General features: G+C 43.4%; 2 protein-coding genes across 13 annotated transcripts in view; one reads left to right on the forward strand and one right to left on the reverse strand.

Moving 5' to 3' along the window:
• Positions 1-8,041, reverse strand: part of atp11a (ATPase phospholipid transporting 11A) — a 45,132-nt gene extending 37,091 nt beyond the window's left edge. For 9 of the 10 annotated variants that reach the window (XR_015102655.1, XM_086126988.1, XM_086126996.1 and 6 more), the window contains exon 1: positions 7,684-8,030. Coding sequence is in view for 9 of the 10 variants with exons in the window: in XM_086126988.1 (XP_085983114.1) it covers positions 7,684-7,728 (45 nt within the window). In the remaining variant the exon portion in view is untranslated. Of the gene's footprint in view, positions 1-7,683 lie in introns of all 10 variants that reach the window. The other variant, XM_086126978.1, reaches the window with a different exon arrangement.
• Positions 8,042-9,662: 1,621 nt separating this feature from the next.
• Positions 9,663-24,191, forward strand: tubgcp3 (tubulin gamma complex component 3). Of its 3 annotated transcripts, XM_086127077.1 has the most exons (22): positions 9,663-9,847; positions 10,392-10,499; positions 10,944-11,011; positions 14,498-14,575; positions 14,658-14,866; positions 16,129-16,307; positions 16,510-16,622; positions 18,404-18,529; positions 18,623-18,691; positions 18,775-18,907; positions 18,992-19,158; positions 19,238-19,348; positions 19,445-19,553; positions 21,332-21,521; positions 21,636-21,840; positions 21,919-22,054; positions 22,132-22,220; positions 22,373-22,504; positions 22,592-22,732; positions 22,808-22,924; positions 23,006-23,100; positions 23,182-24,191. In XM_086127077.1, the coding sequence occupies exons 1-22, from the start codon at positions 9,772-9,774 to the stop codon at positions 23,246-23,248; spliced, it is 2,718 nt and encodes a 905-aa protein (XP_085983203.1). In that variant the 5' UTR covers positions 9,663-9,771; the 3' UTR covers positions 23,249-24,191. The 3 variants fall into 3 exon arrangements, with proteins under 3 accessions (XP_085983203.1, XP_085983184.1, XP_085983194.1); XM_086127058.1 differs by having other exon boundaries at positions 22,808-23,100; XM_086127068.1 differs by having other exon boundaries at positions 21,335-21,521; positions 22,808-23,100.
• Positions 24,192-25,822: the final 1,631 nt, after the last annotated feature.

Genomic DNA, 25,822 nt, shown 5'->3' on the forward strand with positions numbered 1-25,822 from the left:
AATTTTGACTGATTTGCAAGGCCCACAGAATTTTCTGTTCTATGGCTATATATACATGCAACCTGTCAAAAGAAAGGTGAGACTCTCTTCTTTCAGCAGAAAAAAAAGTTTGTTTCTATCTTTCTCCGTTCGTTGGCAATCAGCATTAGAAAACTGCTAAGTTTTATGGGAAAGGCCGATTTTCTGCAGAAATCCAGAGAAAATGAGCTTTTTGTAAAAGCATGCATTTCAAGCATCATTTCAAGTTTTACACTATTTTTTGCTTTTGTGGCAGCTCAAATACCTCAATAATGTGTTCCTCCTACAAAAGAACATTACAAATATTTTTTTTGTAGCAAAATAATTTATTTGCACACAACAAAACTATTGAACTATGAACAAAAGTGCAGCTGTGGAGAAGATGTTTTTTGGCTTTCATCCAGTTTGTCACCACATCGATTCATCCCACCATTTTTTTTTTTAAACCTATGGCGACATGCAAGTCAGCGCATATTTTCATCCACATCTACGAGACGCATCAACCGTACATAAATGATTAGTGTTACTGGCAACTTCATAGTATAGCGGGGAATGTAGCGGTACATAAAAGTGACTGAGGAGGCATAAGAAGTGATGAAGTTTTGAATGGGAACTTGCAAACTAGTCAGCAGTTACCTCCTCGTTCCAGCGGCTCTGGCGAGGACTCTCAGCTGCTTTCCGTTATGTCCGAAGGCACATATTCGTCCGACATATCGGGATCCAAATCGCTCTCCAATTCATCGTTTTCGCCGTCGTCTTTACGAGACGATTCCAACGAATCGCTGACGTGTGCCCGGCGTAGGCCATGCGAAGCAATGCAGCCTCTTTGCCGTCATCGCTGGAAGTCGCCGGGGAGACGATTTGTGGGCGATGTGGGGCATCGGGAGGCACAAAATGCTCTGCCAAGCGATGATCGCTGACGTGGAGCAAGTTCATCTTCATCAGATGAACTCGAAACTTGGCGTGAGCTATGCGGGCCGCGTGTAGCACGCCATGTTTGTGCAGGCCGACGTTCGTTTGACGGGTGCCGCTTTCGATTAGTGACCGAAGCGTCATTTTCTCTTCCACACAAACACCATCTCCTTTGTTGTTTTGTTTCGAGGGCGCTTTTATAGCGAAAAAAAATCATTTTTAGTTAGTTATTTCCTTTTCTCCATCGTTGCTCGTTGCTAATGTTCCAATCCAATATCCACTTACGCCCCTCCTTCACTGTACGCCCTTTCTACTACTTCTGCGGCGTGATCCTGGTTGATCTTTGCACCACTGCCACCCGATGGCCATTTTTTTGCTATTTAACATTGCCGTCAAGCCTAGTCCTGTGGTGAGAAGTTGCATCGGACTCTCTTGCACCCTCCCCCATGAAAACACGTGATTGACGTATTAATACGTTATGGGGAGGGAACGGCTATGCGCTAATTGACGTATTTATACGTCAAAGGGTGTAAATGAGTTTAAAAAAAAGTGGACATACAGCATTTCTAGTTGAGGATCACTGAAGTATGCATTCACAATTAAGAGCAGGAAACTAAATTTATAGATATTGTCAAAAATAAAACCATGATTTTAAAATGCCACCCAACTTACGCTGTGTGATCTTAAACAAGTCTGTCCAATTAATTGCGCAATGTCGCAGTTTCATATAAGACACCAACCAAACAAAACAAAACAAACCATTCTTTGAAAATAAAGTTAACAGATCATTCGCATTTTGAGAATCGGCTATACAACAGCAAATCACTGATGATGTTGTTTAGTGCACAAAGGTGACTACAATGCGCGATTATAAATTTCAGGTGAGCGGATTTATTTGATACATTTTTGTATCGTTGTCATTTTATTTCATTCCCATTAATTTAATACTAACGAAATAAAATGACAAGAAGAAATGTAAAATAAAATTCATTTACTCACCAATGTAGTGCCTGTTCACTGAGCTGCACATCTACGCGAGTGTCCACAAACGTTTTTAAACGCACTGTAGTTTGTAAGTGCCCAGCCGTGCTCTGATGTTTCCTTGCTGCCTTGGTAAAACAACTTAAATGGGTAAATCCAGTGTGGCTCCAAACACCAAATCGGTCCGTTGCAAGCAATAGGCATTCCCAGCAGTACAATTTGCAGCGTTTCTCAGAGGTTGTGCGCCACGGGTACCGTTCATAATTGCTCGTCTGAAAATGACGGACAAACCCTTTTCCTTGCTGGGACAGGCTCGCGCAGGAGTTGGGCGACATCTTCGCACAATATCTAGCTTTTCGTGGAAGGTCCGTTTTGAAAATTGTGTGGAAAGTAGTTCTGCAACCAGGTCAACGTCTTCTTCTTCGGCCATTTTGGGTTAAAATGCAGTGATAGCTCCCTCTAGCAGGCGCTAATCCAATCACCGAACGCGCACGTCCAGTCTCAACATAAGGCATTCTAGCTGGCCCCGGTGCGCAGACTCGTGATCTGATTGGCTATTGCAACCTGACTGTGCCGGTTCATTTACAGCGCACAGGGGCCTGCACTGTTTAATCTGAAAGCCCCGAGCAAGTTTAATTTATCTGGCAACACAAGCTAGCTGAAATATGATTGGTTAAAATCTCTACCATAATAAATAAGTTATTTATCGAGTGGCTTTCAATGTTATTTAAAATAACATTGAAAGCCACTCAACTAAGTGGAAGTAATATGACGTAAAGAATACAGAGAATAATTTTGTTTACATATTTATGAAAATAAAATAACATTAATTAAATGTACAGTATGTTATTGTATGAATGTTTAGGCCAGCAGAGAAGGCCTTGCTGGCCCTGAGGGTCCGCCACTGATTATATATATATATATATATATATATATATATATATATAATGTATTTTCACGACCATTCGGCGCGCCGTATTGTTGGGCGCAGTCTCATTAACGGGTGCTATTTCTGTATTTGCCACATAGACAAAACGCACTGTATTATTGGGCGCAGTTTTACAGTGGTAAAATATACGCCAGCTTAAACATACGGCATGCATGCGCACACGCTAAAAACACGTTAGCTTGAAGCATACGGTAGCATGCCAAGACATACGGATACACGCTAAAAACACGTTTTTAAAAAGGCAACGGAAGCAAAACTGAGTTCAGTTGTATTTTGTTTAGCCATCATACAATGTACTCACGTTTTTCGATCAATCATCACCCAGAAATCCATCAAAGTCCTCATCTTCTGTATCAGAATTGAACAATTGTGCAAGTACCGGTAATCCATCAAAAACGCCGGGTTCCCTCTCGTTGTCAGAGTCACTCTCATTGCCATGTGGCTCCACAGAAATGATGCCGGCTTTGCCAAAAGCTCGAACAACAGTGCAAGCAGACATGTTCGTCCAAGCAGCCACAATCCATTCGCAAATTGTGGCGTAACTCGCGCGGCGCTGCCTCTCACTCTTTGTAAAGTTGTGTTTGCCATCGATCATCCATTGTTCCCATGCCGCTCGCAACTTTACTTTGAACGCCCGGTTGTTCTTTCGTCAAGCCTCCGGGAATGACGGCAAGCTCAGAGTTCATTTGCTTGACTTGGTTTTTCACCGCTGCTGTGAGATGGGCATGCATGCCAAAAGCATAACCGATGGCTTGAAGTTTGAACTGAGCTTCGTAGGTGTGTCTCTTTGTAGAATTTATTTTCAGATTTCTTAGAAACCAAAACCGAAGTTGTTTTGCAATAATGCACATAGCCACACTTTATACAGGTGTTGGTACCTGCTTGGGGCGTCCCTTTAGCGTCCACCCTTCACTCATTGGCGGACTTCTTCGCCGCATGCCTGTCCTCACTCACGTCCGCCTTTTCTCTCTCTCTCCATATATGTATATATACACGCCCACCCTTCACTGATTGGCCGACTTCTTTGCCGCATGGCTGTCCACACTCACTTCCGCCTTTTCTCTATATAAACAGCGTGTCGGCTGTCAGTCAGGTTTTGGAACTCAGTGCATACACAAGACGCTCCGCATCATAAGGCGTCCTGTCCATTTTGGAGAAAATTTAAGACTTTTAATGGCGCCTTATAGTCGTGAAAATACGGTATATTGGGCACTTGGAGACAGCCTTCTACACCGTTTGTGCATCTGTCAGTGACAACGTCCCTCCAGACACTCCTCCCCACCACCAGTAGTGGTGCCGCAGTCACAGATGTGATCATAATACAGTAATATGAATAATAATATTACTCATAATGATCATCATCATAATTGGCCGGGCCGGTGGTCGTCTGGTTAACACGCTGGCAGTGCAGAGGTGCCTGGTTTGATTCCGGCGCAGGCCTTCCTGTGTGGGGTTTGCATGTACTCTAGTTGCTTGTGTGGGTTTTCTCTGGGTACTCTGGTTTCCTCCCACATTCCAAAAACATGTGTGGCAGGTTAACGGAATATTCTGAATTGTCCCTAGGTGTGAGTGTGAGCGCGGACGGTTGTTGGTCTATGTGTGCCCTGTGATTAGCTGGCAACTAATTCAGGGTGTAGCCCGCCTACTGCCAGAAAACAGTTGGGATAGGCTCCAGCACGCCCTGCGACCCTTGTGAGGATAAGCGGATCAGAAAATGGATGGATGGCTTATAATAACCATTTGTTCAATTAGTTAATTTCTACAATGATTCAGATAAAAGGCGGCCCGGTAGTCCAGTGGTTTGCGTGTCGACCTCACAGTGCAGAGGTACCAGGTCCGGCCATCCTGTGTGGAGTTTGCATGTTCTCCACGTGCCTGCGTGGGTTTTCTCCGGGTACTCCGGTTTCCTCCCACATTCCAAAAACATGCATGGCAGGATGATTGAACACTCCAACGTGTCCCTCGGTGTGAGTGTGAGCGCGGATGGTTGTTCGTCTCTGTGTGCCCTGTGATTGGTTGGCAACCAGTTCAGGGTGTCCCCCGCCTACTGCCCAAAGACAGCTGGGATAGGCTCCAGTACGGCCCGCGACCTTTGTCGCGACCTGCCTGCACCTCGGTCAACTCCACCTGTGCTACAACTTAGAACTGCTTTTAGCTCGTCTAAATACTAGTCCACTTTGTTACCAAATTGTCAGGGGCACCATGGGCGTGTAATAGAAAATGCTCTCAGTCCACCGGAACGCCCAGCAAGGCACAACACACTCTATCAAAAACCCAAACACAGTAAACTACACTTTCTCCGGCACAAAAATGAGTGTGCCGCTCTCCGAAAATAGGGTCCATTGCGGCTGCATTTACCTGCTCTTCATGTGACCCAATAGATTGGCCTGAAGCACTCTAGTGTCTCCCAAAGCACCCCATAGTCCATCCCCTCCCACACACCCACACACCCACACGCACACATACACACACCATAAAAGATTAGGAGACTCCACAAGTACTATCATCTTGTCTGCTCATGAATTATTGACAAGCAGACAGCGCCAAGGAGTGCATGTAAACCATTGGCCTCCACCTCACAAAGCTACAACTCCATTCCCTACCCCGTGGTGTATGGCGTCATCGAAACTGAGGGACAAAGATATCCCCGTTACTGTAGCTTCTTTTCATGTTGAAAACTTTGTGCCAACTGCAAGGTGCAACAGGTGGAATACAAGCAGCAGAAGGCCAATGATTGTCTCAGATTCCTCTACCAGATTAAGTGTGTGAGGGTAGTGAACACCAGTAACCCTTTAATCCCCAAGCAGAAGGAGGATATTTTGCTTCCTGTCCAAGAATCGCGATTAGTCAGTGGCAGAGGAATGTTGCTTGGCTGCAGATGCACACACACCTCAACACAGAGGCGGGGCAGTCATGATATTTTACACACTAAAGCCCACTCCTGTTGCAATTATGTATCATTCTTTGAGGGTGGTTCACTGAGAAACATTTTGAGTCATTGTACAAGATTTTAAAATTGTTCTATTCCTGTGGAGTCGTTACAAAATTAAAGGAGGATTATTAAATGTAAAGGTGAACAAGGTCATCAGCAAGGCCTCAAAACTGTTGGACTCTACATTTAAAACCTTCCCAAATGGTCTTGTTAAGACCGTTACAGCGGAAGATACTGTTGGATAAATGGGAGGAAGTGAGCCGGCGGCATGACTGGACCACAAGTGAATTCATACTTGTCACATTTTATTGTCATTCTGCGCCGACAGAGATTACAGTGTACATTACACTTGAGAAGTGATCTTACATAACCATCTTCTACTCTTTCCATTTTATGAGAGATGGCAGCAATTGGAGTTACTGCTATGTTCTAACAGGGCAGTGAGTGAGCAAGACGTATTGTATTTGTAACTGAATTATAGTAAACACACACACACAATTACAAACTGCCCTGGTTTCAACATAAAAAAATCCAACTTATTTTCCAGATGACCTTTTTCATATATATGTGGTTCAGGGGATAATTCTTCATTAGCTTGCCCTCTCCCATGTGTTGACTTATATTTCATGAGAGTACACTGCTGACAAAGAGATAAAAGCTCCTAAACCAAAATAAAATATTCAAATTTCGTATTACTGTACATGCACTGGTATTACAATCAATTTAGCCTAAAGCCACTTTGTCTTGAGCTGTTATCCAGATCAATTACACCGGCAGACCTCATCAGCATCCCGCAACCAATCAGTCACAGTCATCTCATCCTGCATCCTACTACGCAGCTCCATTTCAGATACCATGCAGCAGGGATTTCATTTTATTGCCCATTAGCAACAGTTGGGAGGCCGGACCTAAGCCTCAGCTGAGCAAGGAGCTCTCTGACTCATATGAGCAGAGCTCGTTCGCGCAACACATTAGAGTGGGGCATAATGCAAGAGCCATACAGGATAGTGGATCCATTGCAGCCCATCGATTTGGCTAGCAGGGGCAAAACAAGTGGATTACATAATTCATGTGACTGTTCCATTTGTAGTCCTTCTCAAATGGGAGATGTCACAAAATATCTGAGACTGGTTTGCATACCCTCACTTTTCCGAGAAATAAGAATTTGTTTTGTAACATACTATATATCGAAACAATTTACATTTTCAAAAAAAGTGGATTTATGCTCTAAGAAATGTAATTATTATGGGACTTTATAACTAGGGTATGTCTTGCTTGAGCATGATAACCTGCACTTTGTGACTAGCCGGATGCTTCTCTGAGCAAGTTGTAACTTGTCTAAATATACAGACCAGTTGCTAAAAAGGGTGCATCAACGCACTTGCTAACTTCTGAGGTGATTATTTCACACAAATGGGAGATTTATTTTTTAAGTGACACACATTTGACATGGATGTGTTTACAATGCAAGCATCTAGACAACCCCCCACCCCAAGAAAAAACATATAGTGGAATTGGGCACTTGGATCTGAAGAGTTTGGTTTTCAGGTCCGCGTGCGGCTGCTTGGTCATGACAGTGTTTGTTGAACATCTAATTAAATACCCTTTTTACGAATTTAACTTCCGCCAGACTGCAATTCCACTGAACCGAAAACGAATACTGTACTTTCAAGTGACAGTATTAAAAATTTTAGTTGAAAACAAGTCCAGTTTAAGTCAACGACAAGGTTTGCTCCCAGAACAGTTTCCTATATACCTTTTTGTGTTTTCCTTTCTCGAGTGAAACTTAATCCGAAATGAGCGGTAGAAAGTATCAGTGTTGCTCTGTATATGTTCAAGTGCGGTTTAGTTAGTGTGTGTTGAAAGAAACGGCAATACACTGATGGCTTACATATCTGCTGATGAGGGTCCGGAGAGTGCTGAGATCCAGCCCCATCCTGTCCCTCTGTCCAGCCCGTCAAATTCTTTTTCTCTTCTTCTTCCCGTCTCGCTCTCCGCACGGACGGCGCTAGCTTGTTCTTAATTCTCCACCCGGGTCCATTACTTTTCTCTTTTCTCTTCGTCTCGGACTGGAAAAAAATGCTCAGTGGCGCTCACCTGGAAGGAGGAGAAAAGGTGGCTAAAAGTTGAACTGTATGGCTGGACGGAGCCAAACGACGTTGTAACACCTCTCTGTTGCTTGCGGACGTTTACTGTACTTTTCTAATCTCCTTTCCTCGCGCGTTCGACAAAGGAGCTTTCCTCTAATGGGCGTCACGCGCAGCCAGGTGTTTGCGCATGCGCTTTCGCGTGCTGTTGGTGCGGAATTCGGTCCCAGCAAATGACAAAAGTGAACAAATTAAAATAAAACGAAGTACTAAACGAGTGAACAAAAAAGAAGACCAGCAGTAGTTTTCTTTCTTCACTCGGTGTTTTCAATTATGTTTTTGAACTGGTGAAATAACTTTTGCTCTCTCTGTGCCTCGCTCTTGTCGCCCCCTCCTTCTCTACTGGCGGAGCCAGAGGGAGGGTGGCTGGTGGTTTTCGGGGTGAGGGTGGGGGGAGGGTGCCAGCTCTGTCAACTGCTTGGACCCGTCAGGTGCCACTAGAGATAATTGACATGATAATTGACACGTCAGGGTGGCGCACGTCTTGAAAACTGTTCATTATGCTTCTTTGGCCCCTATATATAAAACTGTTATTTGTCGATTAGCACCCTCTACTGGTTTAAAGTTTATACAACTGCTTCGCGAAAATTACTTGCACATGTCAGCTACTGTAGCTGAAAAGGATGCTCAACTTGACATTAGCAGCGCCCGATTTGAAATGTTAACTAATAAATGGCAGAATACAATTGTGATTCAATGTGAAGGAACTGGCACAACAGAAGATATCTAAAAGATATGTTGCAATTGTATTAGCATTTCACCTCAAATAATTGAACAATTTCAAAACTTGTTTTATGAAAACATAGGATTGGTCTCAGATTTTGACAAAAATATTGAGTACAATTCATAAACACAATATGGAAACATACAATGCATTTATTCGGGAATTAAGGAATGCCAGCCTGAGTATAAAACAGATGTCTGACTGGACAACTCATCCCCACCCCACCCCATCAATTTTTATTTATGAAGTGTGGGTAACTGTGAGCACAATAACTGCGTGCAAATGCAATAAAAATTCAATAATTCAATATAATATGGATGTTGACTGTTGATAATGATATTCACAAGTTGTTTTTTGCGGACACCTTGAGACAGCCTTCGCCAGTCCAAGGGAAAAATAGTGTAGCTCCGCCTCTGCATCTCTCTCTGTCTTTCAATTCCTTGCCTGCCCAATTTTGCAGTCATTTACCTTCGATAGTGACTGACTTCTTTTCAGGGGTTCGGTGAGGCAGTATTGTACGAAACACTATATTGAACTACTAATTATAACGTAAATTATTTAACGAAATAATTAACAATACAGTAGTTTCAAATACGGAGAGGCTACATGGGTAAGAACATTACTTTGCTGTGCAATTTTAATTTAATGTTTCGAGACGGAAATATTTTCCCACGTTCGTCCGTCTCGCGTTTCCTCCTTTTCGGCGGGTTATGTTGAACAGCGAAGCGTTAAAGTAACTGTCAAGTAAATCAATATCCGGTTATTTTCAATATAAGGTTTTACCCGAACTCTGTAAACGTGACTGTTATGATTGAACTTGCTTGTGAATTTTCTGAATGTTATTATTAATCACTCTAGTAGTGTTCTATATGTTTAATATTTAATTGAAAAATAACGGTATCTGTGGAAAGTACATAATACTTCTTACTTTGAAGCTCTCGCTCCAAGTGTGGTCCATTTGTTTTAGTTTTTTTTTTGTCTTAACGCGAGCTTGATTTACTTTGGCAAAATGGCGTTGCTAGTAATGGGCGGTTGAATGCATTTCTGCGATATACACAGTGACATATATTCGCATTTTACACCACACGGAACGTGAGACTCGGATAGAATGGCGACCCTTGATCAGAAATCACCCAACGTGCTTCTCCAGAGCCTCTGCTGTAGAATTACGGGGAAAAGCGAAGGTACATTGGCACAACTCGAATCAGAACCTCATTCAAATTTATGACTATGTCGCCGCATAACCAAGATTTTCACTTATTCTGAATGTTTGTTTGTAATCTTTCGGTACATTAATTTGATCGCTTCTCTGTCAGATGACACACTTTCTGACAACATTCTAGTCATTTCCCAATGCATACGTTGGGTGTCCCGTTGTCCGAATGATGAAATACGTCAGAGTATTACGGTCACTCATTATTATTAGTAGTAGTAGCATTAGTATTATTTATATGCTATATGTCTTAAGATGTCTGTGCGTTTAATAGCTTTTCTTAGTAGGGAAACCCTTAAAATAAATTTAGCCGGTTCCATGCCACGACATCATGGCTTGCATGCAGGCAAGTGGAACATTTGCATTATTAGAGCAGATCGGCAACTATAAATGTCAATGACATGTAAACATAAACAGGCAAACGATTCCAACGTTATATTTTCAGGAGCGAACAATGTGACTATCCTGTAAAAGTTTTTTGTGACTAATTCGTCACTATTTATTTATCTGGTCAGCTGAAGTTGCCCAACAGTTCCAGTATGCAGTGCGAGTCATTGGCAGTAACTACGCTCCCACTATTGAACGGGATGAATTCCTGGTGACGGAGAAGATCAAGAAGGAATGTAAGTCGAGGTTTCCCCAAAACTATCTGTAAATAACAACACAGCAGTGTTACTCATTTTAGCTTCAGTGTCTAGTCTCTAACGCTGTCAAGTGCTTTTTGAGATGTACGAAAGCTTTTTATGTTGCACTCTACAGAAAATGCTGAAACACTATCAGAGTAAATTCCCAGCCGTCCCATCAAAGTTGCCTGCGTTGTACCATTAGTTGGAAAACAATCAATCAAAGCTCTCATGTAAAAATAGCACTCCATTTACAGTATGACATGTTTATTAAGCACAGATTGTCTGGCAAGCTTTGAGGTGATGTTGTATTGCATGTCGTCACTGGCACTTTCTAAAATTACTCAGAGTTTCAGCAGATTTGTAAATGAAGAACAAAGTGAAACAGCTAGTTTGCAGCCATGTTTACCGCTTCAGTTATTAACTTGTTTTCTTACTCTACAGTGCTGAAGCAGCGGCGAGAGGCCGACGCTGCTCTCTTCTCAGAGCTGCATAGAAAACTGCAGACACAGGTTAGTACTGTCTACTGGCACATTCCCATATACTGTACAGTAGGGGTGCCACAAGCGATTATTTTGATAGTCACTAACAGTGGTCAGTATTAATCGACTAATTAGAGCAGGGGTGCCCAACCTTTTTTGACCGAAGATATAGTTTTTGATCAACCAACCTCCCGCGATTGACCTGTTACCTACCGCACACGTGCGCATACACTCGCACTTACATATACACTTACACACACATGCCATGATGAGCATCAGCCATAACGGTCCCTAAGATGAACGAAACAGACAAATAAAGTAGACACAAGAGTTTGTGGGTTTGTTGAAAGGAAATCATTGCCAACCTTGGTCGAGACCTGACGCGGAGGCATGGGACGCACTTTTGCAGCGTGTTAACTATCGTAGCTCACGTGTACCGTTTTCAAATGCTTCTCTCGGCCCTCCAGATTCCCATTCTTTGCCAGTACCCTCTGTGAATTGTACATGAAACAAACTCTGAATGCGAATAATAACAACAAGAAAAGAGAGAGCGCAACAGCTCTGATAACAAGCTGCAATTGCAGACTGCTGACCACTAACAACTTGCGGTGATGCAGGTCACGGACCACCGTAGGTTAAAGGTGACTTTTAATTTTATTTTATTTTGAAAATACCTTTTGGGAAAGGGAGAATGATAGGATGCTCAGGGTGCAGTGTGCACTAACACAAAACTATATCATATTAATAACACGCACACAGACACATAAATGTTTTGGGTTGTTGTTTTTTTGTTTGATTGTTTGTTTTTCCCCGCTACACCCCTCGCGATCGACTTGGGACTAGTCTGCGAGCTACCGGTCGATCGCGATCGACATCTTGGGCACCCCTGGATTAGAGCACAGGCGTCAAACTCAGGTCCTGGAGAGCAGTGTTCAGACTTGTAGGATGCCTAGTAAGATAAGATAAGATAAGATAAGATATCCTTTATTTTATCTTATTAGATAGATAGATTTTATTTATCTTAGTAGTCTGAACATGGCATTCTGATGAATATTGCGAATGTAGAAAATGAGTTAAGCAGAAAAATCCACTTGTTTTCGTCCATAATATGGCACAAAATGTGATTCCCAAGGTCCCAGGTTAAACGGGGACAGTGCTGGGCGATTTGGAAAAAGTTTTCAATCACATTACAGGCCATTTTATATCACCACATACCATGATGTATTTTTAGTTATACCGTGAAACTTGCTATCGCTAGCTGAGGCGACGGTGTCCCGCCTCAATCTACCGACTACCCAGCTGCAAGTGACATAAGCATTCCAGTGAAGCTTGTTGAGACGGTCTCATGATTCTCAGTTTTGCTGTTCTTTGTGTTTTGGCAAGGTTCACAGCAAAAACTGCAATAGTTGTATCATTTGAATGCATACCCAGCATGGGTACAGGGCTTTTTATTTTATTTTTTGTAAATAGTTAATAATTATGGAGTTTTTTGTTGTTAATTTATTCCTTCCCAATGCAGTAGAAATTATTTGCATTCACCTTGTTATTTATTGATTATCAGTGACAGTAATTTTGCGTTGTAGGTTTATGTACGGCAGGGGTGCCCATTAGGTCGATCCTGATCTACCGGTAGATCTAAGACAGGTCCCAAGTAGATCCGAGGAGTGTCGAGGAGAAAAGAAACGAACAACCATTTGTGTGTCTTTGTACATGTTAGTAATATATTAATGTACACTGCACCCTAATCATCCCATCAGTCTCATTTTCACCCCAAAATTTTTTTTTTCAATCAAACAAAGCAGGTAAATCTTGAATTTACGGTGGCGCGTGATTACGTCACCGGAAGTTCTTAGTGCTCAGCAGTCTGCAATTGCAGCTTGTGATCAGAGCTGTTGCGCTCTATCTTTTATCGTCATTATTCTCATTCAGAGTTTGCTTCGTGTGCAATTCGCCGAGGGCACGGGCAAAGAATAGGAATCTAGGAGGGCCCAGGGAAGCACTTTAAAACGGTACGTGTGAGCTACGATCGTTAACAGGCTGCAAAAGTGCATCGCATGCTTCAGTTTCAGGCTGTTTCTCATCATGGCGTGCATGTGTGTGCGTGTGTGTGTGTGCGCGCGCGTGTGCCGGTAAGGGTAGATCCCGGGAGGTTAGTTGATCGAAAAGTAGATCTTCGGTCCAAAACGTTTGGGCACCCCTGATGTACGGTGACTGTGTACAAGGGTGACACAAAAAAGCGGAGATTTTTAACAATCCAATAAAACCAAGAGTGATGGAAGAAAAACATTTTATTCATAGTAGTTAAAACCTTAAAACATGCCAATTAAGAAACAATTATGTCTTCTTTTTTTAATTAGTACGTCCTTTAGATTTCGCCCTCCTGTACAAATACATTATTGAATTCTGTTGTTAAGCTTCCTCATTGACCTCATTGTAATTTGAAATCTGATTTTCTTAGGTGAACACAAAAGCCTTCCCCAAAAGCCCCCCCCCCACACACACACACACACGCATGCATGAATGCTGTCACGCAGCAGGTGTGTCCCGAGAAGAAAGACATCTTTAATACCGCGGGTCGGTCAGCGAGTACAATGACCAGATCGAAGAAATCACGGGTAATGGACATGCCCAGCTGCAGCAGAAGACGAAAGAATTTGAATTATTTTCATGAGCACTGGATGAGACCACGGACATGCAGGACACAGCGCGACTGCTCATTTTTATTCGTAGAGTTAACGCAAACTTTGAGATGTGCGAGGAGCTGGCAGCCCTCCAAAGTCTCAAAGGGACGACAACGAGGGAGGATATTTTCGGCAAAGTACACCAAACTATGGCTGAGTTAGACCTGGACTGGTCAAAGCTGGCCAGCAACACAACTGACGGGGATCTGAGTATGGTGGGCGCCTCTCGGGGTTCTAATAGGACGCATGAACCGGGAGATGGAAGAACGGGGTTTCAAATTCACTGCCTAATTCACCAGCAAGCACTGTGCTGCAAATTATGAACTTGGGATTCTGTCATGAAGGTTGTGGTGTCATGCATAAACTTTATCAGGGCAAAGTTGATTATTATTTATTTCGTAAATTGCGTAATTTATTTCTGGGCTTTTTTCTGTGAAGAACCCAGTGAGGGTTATTTAGTTTTTATTTATTTCATTAATAGTGTTATTATTTATTTCCTGACTTTTGTTCGGTGAAAAATCCAGAAAAGGTTATTTGATTTTGTGTGGGTTTCTGCAAAACAATACTTTTTTATGTTTAGGTACTCTTGCAGTCACACTTTTTCTGTTACAAACCGACCCCGGCCCCCCGTCAGAGAAGCGTAAAGTTATGTGACCCTCACCGGAAAAAAGTTGGGGACCAAGTAGTCAGTTTTGTTTGTTGTTGCAGCAAGTTGGTAGTTGGTTACTCGCCATTTGACAATCGTTTTGTCCAATTCAACTGATTAAAGTCTGGGATGACATTGTAAATGTTCGTTTGTTCATGCTTTTGAATATTTGTCCTTTATGTTTGACAGGGTGTACTGAAGCATCGCTGGTCTGTTCTCTACTTGCTACTTAGCCTCTCTGAAGATCCCCGCAAGCCCTCCAGCAGGGTGCGACTACTTTTCTGGCTAGTCTGCACTTGATGTTTCCACTGTTATAGTCGAATAATAACAATACTGTCTCTCCTTCCAGGTTGGAAACTATGGGGCTCTTTTTGCCCAGGCTCTCCCGAGAGATGCCCATTCCACTCCGTTCTACTGCGCCCGGCCCCAGAGTCTGGCCCTTGGCTACGGGGAGAGGAGCAGCGGCTTGTCAGCCAGCATGGCCACCAGTGGGATCTCAAGTCTCGGAGTGTACGCACTCAACGGACCCACGCCAACACCGCAGTCACTTTTGGCCGGGTGAGACTTGTGCAGACAAATAACTGATTTTTAATTTTTTTTTTCATAGACACATGGATTAAAAGCCTTTTGTCATCTCATACTCAGATCTCATTGATTTTACACCGGTCAACTTGAGTACAGTGCCGTGTAAAGTTATTTGCCCCCCTCTCAAATTCTTTTTGCACATTTTTCCCTCTTTAATGTTTGAGGAACATCAAACAAATGCAATGATTAGACCGGGGATCGGCAACCTGCGGCTCTTTGGTGCCGACCTAATGGCTCCCTGGAGCTTTTTCAAAATTGTTTGAAAATGGAAAAAGTTGAGGGAGGAAAATATATTTTTTGTTTTAATATGGTTTCTGTAGGAGGACAAATATGACACACATTCTTAATGTTTTCTAATGCTGTAAAAATGTATAGAATAAATATTACATTTCAACATTTCTGTCAATGAAGATTTGCATCATAGCCTGCGACACACGTTTCTATAAGCAGGACTGGATGCCAGGCAGGTGGCTCTTGTTTAAAAAAAAAAAAAAAAAAAAGAACCGGCCTTTCATGTCCAATTCACCGAGGGTACTGGCAAAGAATGGAAATCTGGAGGACCGAGAGAAGCATTTTTAAACGGTACACGTGAGCTACGATAGTTAACGTGCTGCAAAAGTGCGTCCCATGCCTCGTTCATTTTAGCGGCCGTTTGGCTTTTGCCCATAATGGCATGCATGTGTAAGTATGTGCGTATGCGAGCGTGCGGTAATGGGTCGATCTCGGGAGGCTGGTTGATCGAAAAAGTTGGGCACGCCTGCTCTCCAGGATGCACTGCAGGGGAAAAAAAACATTTAATCATGAAGGCTCATTGTGTATTTGTAGTCAACTTAGTCATTTTGATAGTAGGCTAATATAGCTAATATATATACATACAGCATGGGTTGCCTTCATTTTAAGGCTTTTAATTTTTTTGCGGCTCCAGACATATTTGTTTTTTGTTTTTTTAGTCCAATATGGCTCTTTCAACATTTTGGGTTGTCGACCCCTGGGTTAGACAGAGACAAGATGAGATGCTCTGGTAGACTACAGAGTTACTTGTGAAGACCAACCAGTAAAAAAACACTCTTTTATGCTGCATGTCGCACCTTTGTGGGATCAGAAGACCATTTGATGGTATTCATCCAAAGTAACAATGAAACAGTTACTGGTTGCTTTTAGCAAGCATTTCCTGAGCTTACCAAGTCTGCAATTGAAACCAAATTAATGGCAACTCTGATATCTGGGCGTTTCAGTCATCCTCCCCAGTCTGCGGCGGGAGTGGCTCCCCCTCTGGGGTCTCGACTGGCCTGGGCTCTTCCTGCAAGCTCTTCCCCCTCCTCAGCTCTGGGCCCCGCCACCATTCGGCCACCCCTTGGACCGTCGCATCCCAACACCAGAGCAGTCCGCCCTCGGCAGGATGGTGATGCCGCTGGTGGGTTCCCATATGGGACAATTTGGATTAATTTCAGTGGACTCTTTGAGATTGTTTTGTGCAGACAGTTTGATGAAAAGGAACCGGGTAGCCTTGGATGAGGTCTGACTCTGACGTCTCAAGATGGCACATTGAACCGCAATGCAAATGTAAATCCTCTGTGCTTATTGTTTTTTATTTGGTCATCCTTTGTCTGCTGTAGGCGAGGTGAGCGAGGCGGCACTGGTGCGGGACATCCTCTATGTATTCCAGGGGATCGATGGCAAGTTCATCAAGATGAGCACCCAAGATAATTGTTACAGAATAGACAGCAAGGTACCGTAAGTAAGATGAGCACAACACCACGAATCCAAGTGTAGTGCGTCACTGAGGCTGTCCCCACGAAAGTTTTCAACGATTGAAATTATTTTGAGCAGATTTTGGGGTGTTGACAACCTGCAACCCTTAAAAGCCACACCATCCAGTACATGATTTGAGATGCAGACAATCTGGGTTGACCGTAAAGCAGCAACAGATCAATAGGGAGCTCTTTGGCAAAGAGCCACATTGACCTTGGCCCGTCTCTCCTCTGTGCTCATGGTGTTCATGTACAAACCCAATTCCAATCAATTTGGGACGTTGTGTTAAACATACATAAAAACAGAATGCAATGATTTGGAAATCATGTTCAACCGAGAATTAATTGGATGCACTACAAAGACAAGATATGTCATGTTCAAACTGATAAATTGTATTGTTTTTAGCAAGTAATCATTCACGTCGAATTTTATTGCTGAAACGAGGTCCAAAGAAAGCTTGGACAGGTGGAAAAAAAAGTTGAGGAATGCTCAACCTGTTTGGACCATCTCATAAGTGAACAAAGGCTCACAGGTAGGTGCCATGATAAGGTATAAAAGGAGCTTCCCTGAATTGTTCACTCATTCACAAGCAAAGATGGGGCGACGTTCAGCTCTTTGTGAGCATCGGCGTGAGAAAATCGTAAAACAGTTGAAGGACAATGTTCCTCGACGTGCAATTACAAGGGATTTAGAGATTTCAACACCAATGTCCATAATAACATCAAAAGGTTTGGAAAATCTGGAGAAATCACGCCATGGAAGCGACAAGGCCAAAAATCAACATTGAATGCCCGTGAACTTAATCCCTCAGGCAGCACTGCATCAAAAACTAACATCAACGTGGAAAGAATATCACCACATGGGCTGATGAAGACTTCAGAAAACTGATATCGCTAAATACAGTTCGGCGCAACATCCGTAAGTGCAACTTAAAACTCTACTATGCAAACAAAAGCCATTTATCAACAACATGCAGAGGAGCTACCATTTTCTCTGTGCCCGAGCTCATCTAACATGGACTGATGCACAGTGGAAAAGTGTTGTGTGGTCCGACAAGTCCACATTTGAAATGTTCTATGTGTTATCCTCCAGGCAAAAGGATCTGCGCTCTTATGGACGCAAGGTTCAAAAGCCAGCATCTGAGATGGTGTGGGGCTGTGTTAGTGCCAATGGCATGGGTAACTTACACCACTGTGAAAGTACCAAGATGCTGACTTTGTTGTACAAGAGTGCAGGTACTTGACTGGCCTGCCTGCAGTCCAGACATGTCTCCCATCGAAAATGTGTGGCGCATTATGAAGCGTAGAAAATACGACAACGGAGATCCTGGACTGTTGAACAGCTGAGGCTGGAAATCAAACAAGAATGGGAAAGAATTGCACCTCCATAGTTTCAACACTCGGTGTCCTCACTTCCCAAACATTTATTGAATGTTGTTGAAAGAAGAGGTGATGTGGAACAGTGGAAAACATGACCTCGTTCCAGCTTTTTTTGGAACGTGTTGCAGCCGTAAAAAAAAAAGAATGATTATTTACCAAAAACATTCAAGTTTATCCATTTGAACATTCAATATCTTGTTTTTTTTCACGTGTACAATAAAATATAGGTTGAAAATGATTTGCAAAGAGTTGTACTGTATTCTGTTTTAATGTTGAACACAACGTGCCACCTTCATTAAAACTGGGTTTGGCAAAGTATAAGATGTGAGCTAGCCATTTTGCGTCATTGTTTTCTGTGTCTCGTGTTGCGCCTCACCAGGTGATGGTGAGCAAATCCCTGAGGGACACCAGCAGTAGACTTTCTGAGCTTGGCTGGCTCCACAATAAAGTCCGCAAGTACACAGACGCCAGGAGTCTCGACCGGGCTTTTGGACTCGTTGGCCAGGTGTGTTTTTGTAATGGTCATCCTTCACTTGCAGTTGACCTCCACACAAACCAAAGCAATTTGTCCAACGTCTTTCCTCCCGCTACGGCCCAGAGCTTCTGTGCATCGCTCCACCAGGAGCTGAAGGAATACTACAGACTCCTGTCTGTCCTCCACTCTCAGGTGTGAAAGCTGATTGGGACGCATATTTAGTGAACACTATTAGCTGACACGCTGCTGTTTGCTGACCTGCATGTACATTTTAGATGCAGGTAGAGGATGACCAGGGAGTCAACGTGTGTACAGAGAACAATCTGACCCTCAGAAGACTCCTGGTCTGGATGTATGACCCCAAAGTCCGGCTCAAAACACTTGCCGCCCTCGTCGACTTCTGTCAAGGTAGCGTTGGCGTGTGGATTGTGCTGTGACTCGTTCCGATTTGGGTCTTTTTTAGTATGTCAGTTGGCATTGTGTTGGTGTCAGGCCGGAAAGGTGGGGAGCTGGCTTCAGCAGTGCACGCCTATGGGAAAACGGGAGACCCACAGATGAGGGCGCTGGTGCAACACATCCTCAGCCTGGTGTCGCACCCCATCCTCAACTTCTTGTATCGGTGGATCTATGATGGAGAGCTTGAAGACACTTACCATGAGGTGCATGCAGACACAACTGGAAAAGCAGACTGAGTTGTGCATGAACTAACTGCGCTTTTGTGTGTATCCTTGTTTGTAGTTCTTTGTGGCATCCGATCCAAATGTGAAAACCGATCGCTTGTGGCACGACAAGTACTCTCTCAGGAAGTCAATGATCCCCTCGTTCATCACCATGGACCAGGCTCGTAAGGTATACACACCCGTTGGTTTCAAATCCCCGTGCTGAGTTTTCATCCCCAGGCAGTTGTGTTGTCATCAGCCGCTTTGTCATTGACACCCCCTGCAGGTTCTGCTAATTGGTAAATCCATCAACTTCCTGCACCAGGTTTGTCATGACAGAACGCCACCAGGCAAAATCACACCAGCGTCCAAATCTACAGATACACCCAAAGATGGTAGGAGTTGTTCAGAGATCTTGATATTTCTGTGTCGATACATTCCGGTGGGTGTAAACGATATGCTCTTACGGATCAATGTCCTTGCCTTCTCTACCAATGAGGCACACTCGGCTCATGACGCCATCCCAGCGATTTGCAGCTTTTGCTGTCTGTGTTGAAGGGTGTAACGTGTGCCTCATTAGTATTGCAGAACTTTGCCAAGACAAAACTGCTAACAAAAGAAGGGGTAAAACACACAGCAGACCTTTATCTGCTGCTGACCGGTTCTTCTGGTGCCTGTGGCCATCTCACGCAACCACATTAGTGGAGACGATCATGTTCACTTTGGGTTTTTGAAGGAAAAGATACCACTGTACTGATTATTATGGCTGTATTCATTCCGACGGGTGTTTCAATTTTATTTGAGAAATATAATTTTTGTATTGGAAAATATGACCAGGTGCATCTTATAACATTGACTACTCAAATAATAAATAACGCCAAATGAGTTTTAGACAGGTGCTATAGTGAGATGCAAAGTTGGAACGCTGACAATTAGTAAGATGGCAACCTGAGCACAGGAAGTCCGGAGATAGAGCAAAATTGTGCTCTGTGCCAAGCACCATTTCCAATGAGATTTACTAACACATCTGTTGATACGTTAACATAAAACAAGAGGGGAAATTACATTTAGAAAGAGCAAAAGCATGTGAACCACAGCTTGAAAGAACCCAGGGGGTTGCCACATTTGCTCTTGTGTATCCTTGCGGGAAGGCGGGGGACTCGTGATCACTCTTTGAAGGGCTCTCTCTCCATTTTATTGGAATCACATGACCATGGTTCCACAAAATGTTTCCAACACTAAATATGTCAGTCGGTGCAATTGCAACGTATCAATTGAGTCCTCACTTTTGAGAAGACATTCAACACTGTGGACTGTCTCGGTAGGAGTGAAAGATTGTGCATTGCAGGCCCGTAACTATGAATGCACAATCCAGTGTGTCGTGAGACAACCCAGTGGTGAGACTACTACCGTATTGGCCCGAATATAAGACGGCCCTGATTATAAGACGACCCCCTCTTTTTAAAGACTCAAGTTTGAAAAATGACTTTTTGAGCACCAAATAATTTTTTATACAGAAAATAATTACAGTACATCTGAAACAAATGATGAAACAATATATTTGAGAGAAAAAGCAGGATATTTTGCCACATTCAAATCTTAATATCTGAACATTCAAATATGTAAACGAAAGTGCGATCACATTCGTAAATGAATAGCTGGTTTTTGAAATGTAAATTACATCATAACTTCTCCTCAGCTGCCGGTTAACCTGGCCGATCTTCGACCCACTTTTCTCCAGATTGTCGCTACATTTCTCCATTTTCTGTTATCTCTTCTATTATTTTTTTCTTTCTTACCGCTATTTCTTATTTTTCTTCTTCGTGTTACCGCTACTTTTATTTTTATTCTTCGTGACGGGTTGACTTTGGCCTGGGGAGTCAAGTTCAGCATTCGCTTTGATGATATCTGGCGCCATCTAGCGTCGTGGATGGGTATAATGTCTAGACCCCGAATATAAGACGACCCCCACTTTTTCAGTCTTATTTCAATGCAAAAAACACTGTCTTATATTCGGGCCAATACTGTACTTCTTTGACAGCGTCAATCAACACTGAGCAATATTCTCCTATTTTGGAGTTCTATCTAATCAGTGACCGCGGGTGAATGTGTGCAACGGTTTGCGCATGTGTTTGAGGCACTGAAAACAACAACCCAGCCTTCTCTCTTGTAGCAGCAGAACTGCTGTCAGACCTGGAGGGGGCATTTCAGGAGAAGATTGACGCCGCCTACTTTGACACCAGTAAATACCTGCTGGATGTCCTCAACCGGAACTACCTGCTGCTGGAGCACCTGCAAGCCATGAGGAGATACCTGCTGTTGGGCCAGGGGGACTTTATCAGACACCTCATGGATTTGCTCAAGTAAGTAGTGCTTGCTTTTTTTCTGCTTCTTCTGAATAATAAAGGAGCCATTAAGTGGGATGAATTTGGACAGCTGCAATTTTTCAAGTTCTTGCATTTCCCCCCACCCCCCAGACCAGAGCTGGCGAGACCTGCCACCACTTTGTACCAGCACAACCTGACAGGTATCTTAGAGACTGCCATCAGAGCGACCAACGCCCAGTATGACAACGTGGAGATCCTCAAGCGGCTGGATGTGCGATTGCTGGAGGTGTCTCCTGGCGATACTGGCTGGGATGTATTCAGTCTAGACTACCATGTTGATGGACCAATTGCTACGGTAAACACGTTCACGTGGTTGTTCACAGTTAGTTGGTTGTGTGTCTGGCTTTTGTGTTCATAAAGCTGTGCACAACAGGTGTTTACTAGGGAATGTATGGGCCACTACCTGCGTGTTTTCAACTTCCTGTGGAGGGCCAAGAGAATGGAGTACATATTAACCGACATCTGGAAAGGACAGATGTGCAACGCCAAGCTGCTCAAAACTATGCCTGGTTTGTAAACACCATGAAAGTGGTTGAATAATCGCATCATTTACGAAGTTGATCTATGGCACTCGCTTCCCTTCCAGAGTTGTCGGGCGTGCTGCATCAGTGTCACATCCTGGCGTCCGAGATGGTCCACTTCATCCATCAGATGCAGTACTACATCACCTTTGAGGTCAGGCCCTTAGTGAGGCTATTGCAGTCACGTCATTAAAAGGGCATTTTAAATCAAGATGAGTCCATCAACTAGGGACCCCTCTAGACTGTACTGAGCTGTGACCGTTATTAATAGGGCGGAGGCTTTCCATTGCAATCTTGTCTTCGTAGGTGCTGGAGTGTTCCTGGGATGAATTATGGAATAAAGTCCAGCAAGCACAGGACCTCGATCACATTATTGCTGCGCATGAAGTCTTTCTCGACACCATCATCTCTCGGTGCCTGCTGGACAATAACAGCAGGGTAATATATATAATACCGCAGTACTGTATGTGGAATGTGTGACGTTGCTAAAATTAGTCACACTTGATTTCCACCCATCTCTTGAAGTCTCTTCTGAACCAACTGAGGGCCATATTTGACCAAATTATCGAGTTCCAGAATGCTCAGGACTCCCTGTACCGCTCTGCGCTGGAGGAACTAGCCCTCCAGTTGCAGTTCGAGGAGAAGAAGCAGCAGAACGAGGAGGAGGTGAGACGGCCAAGAGAGAGAAACCACCGAAAAGCTGCTCCGCGCGCTGACCAGGAACCTTGGTGTGTTTTTCAGGGTCTGTGGAGGGTGACTGCCGAACAGGAAGCGGAGGAGAAGAAGAGGATTCGAGAGTTTCAGGAAACTATACCAAAGATGTGCTCCCAACTCCGGATCCTCACACACTTTTACCAGGTTGCAGGCTTTCCCACATGTTGCTCCCAACTGCTTGTCCGTTCCCTTTGTCATTTTCTCTGTGCCTTCTGCTCTTCTCAGAGTATTGTCCAGCAGTTCCTGGTGCTGCTGACCACCAGCTCAGATGAGAGTCTTCGCTTCCTCAGCTTCAGACTTGACTTCAATGAACACTACAGGTACGGCTGAGCCCATAACTGGACGCAGCACTTCCTCAGTCTGAGGAATCAACAACACATGCCTACCATTTTTGTACTCAGGGCCAGAGAACCAAGGCTGCGAGCATCAATCGGAGCCACACGGGGGCGACGGATGTCCAACGTCTGACCTCCAGTTACTGGAACATTTTGTATGACATGGCCCACCAGACAACCAGCACGTCATTCCAAGATAATGTCATGCCTTGGTGGAGCTCTCTTGCGCTGCACTCAACCATTTGGCTTTAAGTGGAAGCCAACTGATGACAGCTGAGTGCAAGTCAGCTCCCGGAATCTCAAACAGCCTTACTGATGAGAAAATGTCTTATGCCCCAACACACGTGTCCTGTGTATATATGCATGTATGTTACATGTATGCCTTATTGTTTCTCAATTTAGTTATTGGAGCGGTTTTGAAGACAAATGTATCAAATCATTTTTGTTACAGTTGTGCATTTTGACAAATCAGGTTGTCGCTGTGGTGACAAGTAGCAGCTTGTTGGTCAGACCTTACAGTGTTGGGCAACACTTCAATGCATACTGGAGCTACAGGAGTCGCACTAAGACATTGTCAGGAGTCATCACGACAGACTCCAAACGCCAATGCAATCAGATGTGCTCAGATTGAACGTGAAGAGAGGACCTTCTAGTTCCATTTTGTATGTGCAAACGTGGAGGGAAAATATTGATGAACTCATGTTTGTATGGAATTTTTAAAATATACATTTATTCCACAATGAATGAAAAGACTACTTTGAGTGTGAGTGTCCTTTGTGGCAATATTACCGGTAAGTTAAAGGTCAGCTAATAATTAACTTTACCTCGGATCAGAAAATTCTCATGATTTGTCATCAAGTTCTGCTTGATTGGTTATCTTAGTTTTTATTTTAATGCCTAAACTCTGGTATTTGTCATTTTAAAACTGATTGGTGCCGCGTGTGATAAGTGATGTGGCGCTGAAGTTGGCTGTGCTTTGACTCTGTCCTTTACATTGCACATCCTGGAATGTGAACTGAAAACAGAATAGAACTGAAGCAACGCACTGTGCGTTCAATAAAATAATGTTTTTTTTCTTTGGGCTCTATTCATCATTCCTGGCACCTCACTTGGGACAAAATTAAACATCAGCTTAGGCCGAATCATTAATGATGATATTTTTGTTCATCAGAACAACTGATATAAAATGGATAACATGGATGAAATCTCATGCTTTCCATAACGTGCCCATTAATGTACGCCACGGTGTTCTTCGAGCAACAGTTGCACATCTTACCGAACGTCAATGCTGCACTCAAAACACCACCAGAGGGAGTTGTGGTTTCTCCTAACCGCCTCACACACATGCTCGGCAATAAAAATGAAAACCTGTTGGCGGACTTCTGGCATTCCGAAGTGGATTTGGGAGGACACGCACCTTGTGTGGCAATAACTTATGAAGTGAAAAGAATCCTAGCAACATATATTTCGGATAGTTCAGTGGTTGGGTATTTAAATTCTTGTCAGCCAATCGCGGCAAAAGTAATCATTTTTCATTAAATCACCTGTGCCACAATTATTAGCAACCCTGATATCAATACTTTGTACTACGCCCTTATGTTGACAAAATGGCACCTAGTATTTTACACAAGAAAGGATAATACAAAAAGAGGTAACTTCAACCGAATTCCTCTTTGTCCATTTTTTTCACCAATCTCTCTGAATCATCCAGTCCTCTCCTCTGCAGTCTTCTCTTAAGCCAACTCCACAGCTTTTCAATGAGGTTGAGGTCTGGGGACTGCCATCCCTGGGTATGACACAGAGGACATTTGTGTTGCGCTCTTTCTTTCAGGCACTCTCAATTGAAATAAAGACCTCCATTTAGACAAGTGCGGATGCGACAGGTTTGGCTTCAAAGAGGATCTCAGGGACAGATCGATGCGCACTGTTAATTGGACATTTGTGGGTTTTTTACTTAGGGTAATTCGGTATGTAGACTGAACAGGAGTCAAAAAGCAGAAGTGATAACTGCCTCAGTCTGACATTATGACAATATGGCACAGAAAAACCTGGCAATGGTTTCAACAAACAAGAGGTTCAGTGAACAGAGGACATTGTTGTGTTCTTTCTTATTTTTTTTTTAATCCGCACTGTTGCTGTTTATTACACTAAAAAGATGTAGTCCAAATTTCTACAGGTACTCTCCCTAGCACATAGCAAAAACATGCATTTTAGCTTCAGTGACGACTTTTGTTCTACGTAGGTGATAATGTGATTGGCTGTCTGTCTATTCTACGTCTTGCCTGACAACTGTTCCAGGGACTACCCCACCTCTCACCCAAAGTGGAGGGGCACTGAATTACACAAGTGGTAGGTAGAAAATGGATGGAACATGGCAGACACTTGCTGTTAGATACAGCTGGTCAAGGTAGATGGCCACCCGTTCTTCAGTGCTGTTTGTGATTTCTTCCTAAACTGGGGTGCACACTTAGCTAATACCCGAACATATGTGTGCAATATTGGAGACCTGCCACATGACAAGGAAAATGTCTCCATGAGTGACTACTCAAGATTGCCAACATTCAACCACAATTGCGAGTCAACTTCCACAGACCAGTTGTTGTCGTACAAACCACAAGAAATTTCAAAGAAGAATAGAAGTAGTTGTCATCGTCGTAGTCAAGCTGCATTGAGGCTTCCACTTGAATGTCCCCTTTCCCTAATAAAT

This window comes from Hippocampus guttulatus, chromosome 1 (genome assembly GCF_054856545.1).
Source record: "Hippocampus guttulatus isolate MCC_2025c chromosome 1, RoL_Hgut_1.0, whole genome shotgun sequence".
NCBI lineage: Eukaryota > Metazoa > Chordata > Actinopteri > Syngnathiformes > Syngnathidae > Hippocampus > Hippocampus guttulatus.

What these genes read in the sequence shown, in the direction of transcription:
- tubgcp3 (XM_086127058.1), top strand. Translation starts at nt 9,772, where the DNA reads ATGGCGACCCTTGATCAGAAATCACCCAACGTGCTTCTCCAGAGCCTC. An exon ending in GGAGAAGATCAAGAAGGAAT is followed by an intron (nt 10,500 to 10,943) that starts GTAAGTCGAGGT and finishes CTTACTCTACAG; the next exon opens with TGCTGAAGCAGCGGCGAGAG. An exon ending in TGCTGGACAATAACAGCAGG is followed by an intron (nt 22,505 to 22,591) that starts GTAATATATATA and finishes CATCTCTTGAAG; the next exon opens with TCTCTTCTGAACCAACTGAG.